We start from the raw sequence: 12179 nt of genomic DNA on the forward strand, positions 1-12179 counted from the left end.
TTCTGAAAACTGCAAAACATCTTTGCAAGTGATATCTTGAATCTAGTCAAATCTCTCTACTAATTTCTTTTTCTACATGATTACAGTAAACCAATCAAAGATTATTAAGACAACTACATTTATTTTCTTTCTTTACTGGCAGACTATTTTTTGTCTTTCTTGAAAATAATGCTTAAAATCATCAAAATAATCTGCCAACAGAACCAGAAAATGTAAAGCTTAAAAACAATCAAATATGTCTGGAAATTAGTTTAAATAGGAGTTTACGTAAATAATTTTGTCTATATTTAATGTATTTTAACTTGCTAAGTTTTTTTTTTGTTTGTTTGTTTTTGTAATTATAGTAGAACATAGATAAGAATGTATTTTACTTGTACATACACATACATAATGTATTAAGAACAATAAATGTATCCCATCATGCACTCGATGTTGCGTACATTGAATAGTAACGTTTATCTTTAGAACACTAAAACAGTAGGGTCTTCCTGTCAGAAGACTTTCCAATTTAATTTGTCTTTTAGAGTTTGAGGATTTAGTTTGGAGTCTATAACAGGAAGGTCAGGAAACGTGCTGGCAACATTATAGCTGACCTCCTCACCCTGGACATCACCTCTTTGAAGCTTTTCCCTCCGGCGGAAGACCGAGTGCGATCAAAGCTTCAACAAGCAGGCACACAACCAGATTTTTCCCCCACAGCTCTAGCTGCACAGTGGACACTTGGCAGCACCTCTCTTACATTTACATTTATTCATTGAACAGATCTAAAATGACTTACAAATGAGAAAATACAAGCAAAGCGATTCATCAAGCAGAGGACACTGTTAGTATAAACAATATTTAATTCGGTGCTGAATGAACAAAGTGAAGAGAGTAGAGGTTTAAATTCAAGCTTGTGGTTAGTGAAGTGTTCACAGAAGAGGTGGGTCTTTATCCGTTTATGGAAGATAGAGACAGTTTATTTTTGTATGTTATGAGGTTGGAAGTTCATTCCATCACTGAGGGACGGTCAATCTGAAAGTTCTAGAAAGGGACCTCATGCCTCGACCAGATGTTAGCCGTTAAAATGCTCAGTTGCTGTGAGGAACATAAACCTCAAGTAGAGCGTTGATGTACGGGTGCTGCTCCAGATTTGTAGGTGAGCACCAAGGCCTTGAATTGTTGTAGATGTAGTTGTAGGTGTCTACAGGAAGCCAGTGGATGGAGATTAAGGAGGGTGTAATGTGGGTCCTTTTAGACTGTTTGGAAACAAGGTGTGCTGCTGCATTGTAAATGATCTGAGGATTTTTTGATGGAGCATTCTTTTCATCTTCTGTATAGTTAATAACAATGGACACTATATCACTCCATAAAGTCAGTATGATGTGATGTATATAGTGAAGTAGCTTGCATGTATGTACTGTACATATACAACATTATTTAAAACCTGCTTCACTATTTTTCCAAATTCACTACTCATTCAGTACGGCATGTATTCTTTTAGCTCTTCTTGAGAGAATCTCACTTAGCCACTTAGCTAGCAAGATTTTCAACATCACCAGGCAGACTGACTCTTTATTACAATGCGTTTGTTAAACTACATTATCCATTGTGATCTCTGCAAGCAGGCATCAAGAAAAGATTGGAATGGAACCTTAATCAATCTTTATGTTTCCAAGTCTTTTTTGTCAAATGTATTTGTTATCAGTTCATTGTTACTGGCAAAAAATATCTCCATTTTGCCTGAAGGTTTTCCAGACCACCGCATACTGTATTGTCCTGTAATATTGTCCAGGATTGACTGTTCTGTATTTTACATGTGCACTCAAGAGAAATTCCTCATATGTGCAGCGTACCTGCCAGATAAAACATCTCCTTGTGATTTTGAAAAAGCTGTACCTGCTTACCATCCAAAGTCTTCTTTTTTCCCTTCTTAAAGCATATTCATTGTCTGGCGTTATACACATTTCATAACTCTACGAACACAGGATGCTCTAAAATAACAGGATTAAGTACTATTTTGAACAGTAAACATATTGTAGTATCTTGTTTACTGAAATGTGCTTTAGGTTTTAGGTAATTATGTTAAATAAAATACGAACAGTGGTGTTCGTATAGAATAGAATAGAATGTAGAAAGAACTAATGAATCCATTTTTTACAATGTTTGATCATGACGTATGAATAAAAAAAAAGTTAGAAAACAAAAACAAAACAAAAAAATGGTTCTCTGATCTTGCCAGCCTTTGCTGGAAAAGCTTTGCTTAAAGATGTCAACACATGTCTGTAGCTTGACCTTTGTGCACCTCTAGTCACTCATAAGCCAGTTATGGACTATAGTGGCTCATGGTGGTGCTTGAGATCAAAAGATTGTTAAAGTCTAAAGGGCTGCAAGAGGAGGACGACAGTACAAACCCACAGCCAATAGGATACCTGTAGTCTGTATACTGGCCCTGGACATCAGCTCTGTAATCTTTCTGATAAACAGTATTAGTCTGATTGTGCTCTTTATTCGAACATCCACTGCCCTGAGAAGAAATCCATAACCGGCTCAGCCCTGCTATCATCTCCTAAACCCTGAATCTATCATCTCTATTTCTTACAAAATTTTGGTCTCAAAGTCACATTTAAGAAATTGACTTATGACCCGTTTTATACCAGTCACCTTGGATAATGCTGAAACATTCTGTAGCATTAACAGTACTGTAGAGTGCTGACTTCAGTACAGCTGGAGAGAAACAGTATCCCTGCTCATTAAGGGCTTATGGTCACAAGAGCCCAATGCCAGACCATTATATGTCCTCCAGCTACAAAACTTCACCGTCACTCAAGTCTACTCACGCAACTGGTGACGGTTTCTTTTATTGAAGTCACATGTTGTATACAGAAGCAGTGGCAGTTTTATAACATACATAAAGCCTAAAGGAATGCTTTAAATGCAGTGGCTGTGGCAGTGTTAGGATTTAATTCCCCTGGTACACGTTGTGTCATTCTACATATCTGTGATTTTGCTGATCGCCCACTAGACCAAAGGTAAAATGCCCCTCTTTTCTATTCCTCTGTAATCCTTCTTGTTTACAAAGGGCTGGAAAAGCAATTAACAGGACTGAACACTGACAATGTTTCCCTTTTAATGCTTAACTACTAATAATTGTTTAATTGAGATGTACAAAGTGTTTGTACTTGACTAGCACCCTAATTTTTTTTTCTTTATTTAATTTATATCCATTTTAGACCAGAAAGAGCAACTAAAAATGGCCACTGAAGAAAAAAGTGAAAAATATTACCAGTGTTGATGATGATGCAATCACTGAAATGATTTATATATCAACTGACTGGTCATAGTACAGAATAAGATGTATTTTTAAAAAAAAAAACATAAAATCATTCACACCATCGTCAGAAGATCAAATCTGTACGATGCTACAGGCATCCAGGCCCGCTGTCAAAGCAGTTTGGGAGAAAATTGGATTCACTAAAGTTCAAGCTAGTTGTCTGTATGTTGATCTTTCTGCTCCAGTATTTGTTTGGTTTGTTGGAACTGAAACCAGGCCGTAATCCAAGCAGTTCACATTCTCTGCCTTAGACAGTCCTTGTTTTCCCACATATCAGTTTTCAGTTGTTTTTCATTCTAGTTTGCAATTTGAGAAACATTGGAAAGCGAAGACCCTTTAGCCAAGCCTGATTTAACGTCCCCCAAACTAATACAATAATGCCCTCTTATGCTCTCCCAGACACTATGCTGAAACACCTGCAGTCTGTGGATGCTTCCAGAAGCTTCTCAGAGTTCCGCCAGGAGGCTAGCATGTTACACACCCTGCAGCACCCCTGTATTGTGGCCCTTCTGGGCATCAGCATCCACCCGCTGTGTTTTGCACTACAGCTGGCGCCACTTGGGAGCCTCAACAGTGTACTGGAGGAACGTAACAAAGGTGAGGCGGGCTCATACCCAAGAAATTTAAAACATGCTTCTTTAACAGGCACGATTTATTAAAGCAGTGTGTTGATCTCATGATTAAATTACGATAATTAAGATATGATAACTTACTGTACTAGGGCTCTGTATAGAATTTTCTGGCATTCCATCCATCCACCATTGGCACTGACCAGAATACATCTGTGCTCCCATTAAACTAGGCATAATATTGATTATCATCTTAACCTCATGTATTTTCTAAAAAGTTAACTCATTATAAATAGTGTTCAAGTGCAAGAGCTCAAGTGTTGGTTACTGTCCACAGGCTCTGGTTTCATGCCTCTGGGATACATGCTGACCTTCAAAGCTGCCTATCAGGTCGCTGCAGGCTTAGCCTACCTTCACAGGAAGAACATAATCTTCTGTGATCTGAAGTCGGACAACATCCTCGTTTGGTCACTGCAGGTGGAGGACTCGGTCAATGTGAAGCTTTCCGACTACGGCATATCACGCCAGTCTTTTCATGAGGGAGCTTTGGGAGTAGAGGGCACGCCAGGATACCAGGCTCCTGAGATACGCCCGGGCATCGTCTATGATGAAAAGGTATATGGTCTGGTTTCTTGCAACCCGATCTTAGGAAATTAATTTATTTATGTATAACAAAATCTAGCAAATATGGTTTTCACAGTTTTAATGTATTATTTTCCACTTATGTAAACACAAATTTTATTCATCAGTACTGGAATTTTTCTGAGCTTACAATTTTGTCTTTTCCTATGACATTCTCATGAGAACTGAGAGTAGCCAGGCAACAGTAACAATATAAAAGATTATTTTAGATATATAAACAATAATACAAATAATACATGGGGGCACACAATGTAATTATGGTATAGTATTAGCACCTCTCAAGTTTCTTTGGTTTGGTCCTCAGCTAGGTTTACGGTCTGTTTATTGTTGGTTTCCGCTGAGTTATCTGGTTTCTACCAGCCTTTCAAAAATATTATCAGTGAATGAATATATATATTAAATTTGGTGCCCTGTGATAAACTGATCTCCCATTCTGAGTGTATTCACACCTTGCACCCATTAATCCCAGGATAGCCTTCATATAGCACCTATGTAGGCGTATTGAGTTAGCATGGGGAAAAGCACAAGCACAGAAACATGAAACAAGTATTTTTGCTATGCAGTATCCTTATGTGATGTGGTTATGTGTGGCTATGCAATGCTTTGTGGTCAACAAAAAATATGTGCCCCCTTCTGATGACCTCTCCATGCTGGCATGCTGGCACAGAAGAGGGGATTATAATTTCTCTTTAGCTGCTACTAACTATAACCATGTGACCAAACTATCTTAAATCATGGCAGAGCTGCTCATTCAAATAGAATACATGTTCATTATACATGACCTGCATGACTGTGGCGCTGTTTGCAAAAGCTTACTTAAAAAAAACTATTTTATAACTACTGCCATTATAATTTGATCAGTAACAGATGAGCAGGTAGCTGGGTTGTACCATGAGTTTTACAGTAAATGTTAAAGGTCCCAAAATCTTTCTCTCCTACTGTCCTATTTATTTCAATTCCTTCCTCTCTTTCATATTAATTTGCCCCTATACAGAAGAGGAATGCTTAATCAGACATACAATAGGATAGGATAGGCTCAGGATACAATAAATTGTACTGGATTGTTGAATTCTTCATGTGATTGATTAATTCATCATCACCATTGTTGAAAATAATTACAGGTTTTTATTTGCATGCGCAAACCATGACGATTTTTATGTGGCTTCTGGTGATGGTTATGTATATCCAATAATACTGAATAGCTCTGCTTTATGACAATGATAATCACTTCTCCTGAGCTTTCTAGAATGCTTTTGGAACAATTGGTTATGTAAACAGCACAAACTAAAAAAGAATGGCATCTTAGCAAGGGAAACAATCTTGAATATATATCTTAAATACTATTATCTAGTATTTCCTATTACAGGATTGCAAAAGAATCTATAAGAATGCACAAAGCTAGTTCTAAACATTTTAACTAATTTGCTAGTTGTTCAATTGTCAGATAAATTTGCACATTTTAAGCATTTATTTCTCGAAAGAAGCAAATTATTTTGCAATTGAAGAAGAAAATAAGGTTTAATGATCTTCTTGGATCGGAATAGGAACACCAGAGAAATCATGTCTATGCGTTCTTGTGTACCAAGTTTTTTTGTCCGTTTGTTTTTTTTAAGCATGCAGAATTGAATTTAAAAAATGTACCAACTCTCCTATTTTTGTACTCTTTTTGGATGCTTTCTGAGAGATTAGAGCTGACCTGGAATCATTCACAAGTCATGATTCTTTTGAGCCCAAATTGTACTTTGATAGGAACCAGTAGCTGAAGTCATTTATATGATGACTTCATCCTCATCATTATCCTTGCCACATTCTCTGAAAAAATAAAAGCCCACAAGCTCAGCCATGCTCTCAGTGCCCAAACCTTGTGATGTCATCATATGAAATCTGAGATGGTCTCACTCAGGTTTTTAGCCTGTAATTTCAAATGGCCTGCTGTCATTTTGTCGTGCGTTTGGTTTATTTTTGCCATTAAAGACATCGGCGCCCTAAAAGGCTCTTTACTAACTTTTTTAAAGGATTAAAAATGCGAGAATTTTTATGGTTCAGTCCTTTTTTTATAACACAATTGAATGTTTTCCCATTTTCCATTCGTACCCCAGTGTTGCTGAAACTGAAACATATTTTGGGTTTATAAGACCTGGGGAACAGACTTCAGGGGGGGAATTTTCTGTCCTTCTTCATAATGGAGTAAATTTAAGCAATATGTTTAGTTCGGCTGAAAATGACGCATTTCAAATTCAGGCTTTTGTTACAGAATAGATGTTGTTCATTAACATGAGAAAAAGGTTTAAAAATAATATTTTTTTTTTTTTTTTTTTTTTGTATCTGTAGCCCAGCTTCTTGGGGTAGTATTTTACAGTTGCCCAGTAGGCATGAAGTTGTCTGTTAGTAATTTTTTTAAATTATCCTAAACTCAGATAAGAGAAGCTGATCCTACCTTTTATCCTTTCTTAATTTCATATGTTTATTTAACCTTTATTACATAAACTTCTCAGTGCTGTGTTGCATGCTGTTGTTCTCCGAATCCTGCTAGCAGCTTCTGGCTGTTGCTTGGAAATCTACTTACGAGCCATTGTAATTAGCTTAAATGGACGCTAGATAATATTTCCAGAATAAATAATTTTAAGGTATGTAAGAACTGACTAAACTGAGCAAATTCTGTACAATGCATCACAAAATCTTATATAAAACAATCACCACATAATGCAGTTAGCTTGTATGTAAATAATCTTTATTAAAAATGGTGCTAGTCAGACTCGAGTAACACCTTTATGCGTGATGATAGAATGCCACAGCTTATAACTGAAAGGTTGAATGTTTTGTTTTATATCGAGGCTTCACACAAGATGCTTTGTCACCATAACCATTATCTGAGTATATAATATAATGAGTGGAAGCTCCTCACAGAGAGACCCACACATCTGCCTCGATTCCTTTCTGTGAGTAAAAGAAGTACTGAATAGATGACTATATTGACATTTCTTTTCTTGTTATTCTGGTTTTCTTTTTTTTTCTTCTTCTTTTTTTTAAATACACCAAAAAAATGTTTTTTGGCCTATTCAGGAAATGAACAGATGTTAATACTTGCTCGGCTTATTCAGCTGTTTTGAGAGGCCGGTGTTAATGAGGGATTCTGATGCTGAACTCTGAGTTCAAGCTTAAATCTTTCTGATCCTGTCAATTCCGGTTAAACACCCTCAAAGCAAAGGGAGAAATCAATTTGAGCTACAGTGTCGATAAACCCAAAGAGTTAGGTTCTTTTTAACTTTTAACTTCCGCTCAAAGTTCCTGAAGATCTTCTTAATGATTATGTTAAGATGCAGCTTCTGAGGTCAGTGAGTTACAACCACCGTCAGACAATTGACTATATTACTACCACAGTAGTCACTCAGTATTACCTCTTTTGCCACAGCAGTTTTTTATTTATGACAAGTCATCTGCTAAAAGACCTTTTTGTGTCAGAAAACTCCTTCAATTTTTAATACATTTTTGTAGAGTACAGTAACTGCCTAAAAACTTCCTGTCTGGGCATGACTGACTAAAGGTTTGGCTATAGCAAACTGACCGTGAATATTGGCCATGCGGAGCTCCTGAACAACAGTTTTGCTGAAAACAGCAGAGTTGTGGTGTGTATTTGATTCTGCAGTGAGTTGGACAGCTGTGGTTTTAAGTTTTTTTTTTGGATATAGTTTCACAATAACTCCTATTGGATGTGGTTCGTCCTTCCTGGCGACATTACCTCAAGTTAAGTCAAGTCAAGCCATGAAGCTTTTATTGTTATTTCAAGCATATATATCTGAAGCAGTACATAATGAAATGAAACAACATTTCTCCAGGACCATGGAGCTACATAAAAAACAGAGTTATATAAGACAACACAGAGACTCTGTGCTATTACTTTGGTTCCTGGGGCAATCAAACTCTCAATTTGTCCTCACATGAGTTCTGATATGTCTCTTATTACTTTGCCTGGATTTTAATATTGTACACACTCTGTTTCAAATTTCAAATTTTCTCTCTAAAAAAAGAGACACCAGAGAGTGCGAATAAATAATTTCCTTCCTATAACTGTAGACAATATTAGTTCAATGGAGTCAACCAGGAGCTTTTGAGCAGCTTACAGTATAAGTATGAACGTCAGCATAATTAATTTTTACAGTAGCATCCATGTGCATGCTGACATACTGTAATTTTCTATTAAATAACAAAACCAACAAAAACTTGCTTGTCTATTTGATGAAATTAGCTGCAAGAAGAGTTTTGTCAGAATTATGTACGCGTCTTTGCATTATGCACACAGAGCTAGCTTTCTAAGGGCTGGAGCTGCTCGGTGATTGGTTTGCTTAAATTTTAAAGTTGATACATATATATACATATATATATATATATATATATATATATATATATATATATATATATATATATATATATATATATATATATATATTATGTATATTCAGATGTTTTTGCCAATGCCGATCAGAGTGGTGTCAAATACCGAAACTCTAAAATACACAGTTTAACAGCCCATTTCGAAGAGTTTTTTACACCAGCAATACACCACTTAATCTTCGGTCCTGACCTATAAACCTCTCTTAATGAGAGTCATTAAATAGCTAATTATTTTACAAAAACTTTTTGGATGTTTAAATTTATGTTTTCACTAACAGTAAGTAACAGTAGTGTTAAATTACAGCAAAGTACATCACATATAAGGGGAATCCAATACAAATAACATTTAAAGACAAAATAATGCATCAACACAGCAAAGCAAAGGAACTATTATACAGATGGGAATTCTTAAGCCAACCAAAATTAGTCACATGAAGTATAGCTTGGAACATAGCCTCAGTATTTAAATGGGTTCTCAATGTAATTAAGCAATTTAATGCGTTTCCCAGATTTTGCTGTAGCCACAGGGACTGCCATACTCAAGCAAAAGGAATGCAGTACACTGCCTTATATGAGATGGGTTGAGACCAGCCTCTGCCTCTAGCACACTTCCTGCATATCTTAAATGTTTACTGAGTGATGTCAGTATACGCTGCTGTACCTTCAGCACTGTGGGGAAATCATGGCTATGTTTTCCCCTCTTGGCAAGGCTATCCTAAAAACACACAATGTCCTTTTTTTAGCTACGATTCAGGTTCATTCACGGAAATTACATAACTTTAGATAACGCCGTACTCCAGATATGACCTGGTTCCATTCTGTCCAGGTTTTGTTGTACAACAGAGGAACAAGAGCCAAATATAACTTCAGAATTGTTCCACACCAATGCCAACACTTTACTCTTCTGTGCTTTTTCCCACATGTCAAGCAAAAGCACACAAAGCAATTATTGTATAAATAATGACTTTTATGTGCTTCTAAATCTTTTGGTTCCCTCATGACTCTCTTCTGTTTCCTGCTGCATCGTTTCTTCTCTCTTCTTCTATCTCTGTGTCTCAGGTGGACATGTTCTCTTATGGGATGGTCCTGTATGAGCTGTTGTCTGGTCGCCGGCCATCGTTGGGACATCACCAGCTGCAGATAGCGAAAAAACTCTCCAAAGGCATCCGGCCTGTTTTGGGAACCACACAGGAAGTGCAGTTCTATTGCCTGCAGGATTTAATGAAGGAATGTTGGGAGACAAAACCAGAGAAGGTATAAAACGACTTTTCAAATTTGAGTGTGTAGTCTTTTAGTGACTCTAAAAATACAGTTCTGCATAAGGTAGTTGCTAAATTAATGGCTTTTAGCCTGAGTAGCGTTAGTGTTCAATTAATGGCTCTAAAAATGCAACAAAATATAATTACTGGGTTTTTTCTCTCCAAGTTGCATGCAGCATAATTTTGCAAGTTGGCCTGAAAGCGTGTGCCATATTTTCAGAACAAGCTATACAGAGTTTAATACACCCAAAATAAAAAACAAAATGTTTTTGTGAAGAAAAATCTATATAAGAAACACACTGCTAAGATTTGCATTTATTTCATTTCAAAATTCACTTCAGCCACATCAATATCGTTCCACATTTTTTTCTCTAAGCCGAGGATTTAGCTATAGTCGATCTAAAGGCATCGATCAGACCTGAAAATATTTATCATTATACTGCATAGAAATGTTTAATGCTGAATATTTCCACCATTTGATATCTGCTAGTACAAGACCCATGACATAAAACAGAGTGATGATATGGGGTGATGTGATGCAACGTGAAGCCGGAGTAGAACTCCTACTAAGAAAAGGACAAAATTAAATAGCAGTTTAGGAAATGTTGCTGCTTCTTCAGACACAAAAATGGAATCTTGGTCTCTAGACCATACATAGAAAAAAAAAAAATATATATATATATATATATATAAATATATATATATATATATATATATATATATATATATATATATATATATATATACAGTTGAGGCCAAAATTATTAGCCCCCCAGGAATTTTGGAACATTTTCCTAAAGATCTTTCCAATGTTTGCAGCATTGATAAAACTTGATATAATCAAACATTCGCCAGTGCTATTTAGTAGCTTTTGGTACATTTTGGAATATAAAATACATTTTTAGGCTTGCTTTATAATCAAATATAGTGAAAATGGGGTGGTCAAAAATATTAGCCCCTTGTGAATATTTGCTTTCAAAACACACCCAATTAATCAATCAGCTTTCAAAACACACCTAATTAATCAATCAGCTTTCAAACCACACCTGTGCAGTCAATTGGCTTCCTAACAACACCTGGGCATTCAATCAGCATTAAAGGACTCCAAGGAACAGGGCACTTGAACACATTATTGGGAGAGACTACTTTTACTCACCATGCCAAAGACAAAGGAAATCAGTCTTGAGCTCAGAAAGAAGATAGTGGAGGCTCATGATAAGGGGGAAGGCTATACTGCCATTTCCAAGCTTTTCACAGTGTCTAGAACCGCCGTACGTTGCATCATTGCCAAGTACAAGGAGACAAATTCTGTAAGAAACAAACCTGGGTGTGGTCGTAAGCGCAAGATTTCAAGAACCCTGGAGAGGAAAATAGTCAGAGATATCAGCAAGATGCCCCAGACATCTGCCAAGATGATTGTTGCTGACCTGGCCTCTTCTGGAGTTGATGTTTCAAGGAACACAGTTGTGAGGGCTCTTCATCGTGGTGGGCTTCAGGGCCATCGTCCCAGAAGAACCCCTTTACTCAAACAGCGGCACATCACAGCTAGACTGAGGTTTGCCCGTGAACATTTGAAAGGTAAAGATGAGTTTTGGGAGTCTGTGCTTTGGTCTGATGAGACTAAACTGGAACTGTTTGGGCACATGGATGTTGCTTATGTTTGGCGAAGAAAGGGTGAGGCCTTCAACCCTAAGAACACAGTTCCCACAGTTAAACATGGTGGTGGGAGCATCATGCTGTGGGGCTGTTTTGCAGCTTCAGGCACAGGGAGCCTTGTTCGGGTGCATGGCATCATGAAAAAAGAAAATTATGTTGACATTTTGAGGGATAATATGCAGAAATCTGCTCGTAGTCTAGCCTTAGGTCGTCGCTGGGTCTTCCAACAAGACAATGACCCAAAGCATACATCGAAATTGGTCCAACAGTTCCTGAAGGATACCAAAACAAAGGTCCTGGAGTGGCCCGCACAGAGCCCAGACCTCAATCCTATTGAGAATCTGTGGC

The 12179-nt window shown here is 37.0% G+C and overlaps 1 protein-coding gene across 2 annotated transcripts in view; it reads left to right on the forward strand.

Moving 5' to 3' along the window:
- Positions 1-12179, forward strand: part of lrrk1 (leucine-rich repeat kinase 1) — a 97364-nt gene that overhangs the window by 65396 nt on the left and 19789 nt on the right. For both annotated transcript variants that reach the window (XM_060884263.1, XM_060884271.1), the window contains 3 exons: positions 3713-3910; positions 4220-4497; positions 9976-10170. In XM_060884263.1, coding sequence (XP_060740246.1) covers positions 3713-3910; positions 4220-4497; positions 9976-10170 — 671 coding nt within the window. The remainder of the gene's footprint in view (positions 1-3712; positions 3911-4219; positions 4498-9975; positions 10171-12179) is intronic.

This window comes from Tachysurus vachellii, chromosome 1 (assembly GCF_030014155.1).
Source record: "Tachysurus vachellii isolate PV-2020 chromosome 1, HZAU_Pvac_v1, whole genome shotgun sequence".
Lineage (NCBI taxonomy): Eukaryota > Metazoa > Chordata > Actinopteri > Siluriformes > Bagridae > Tachysurus > Tachysurus vachellii.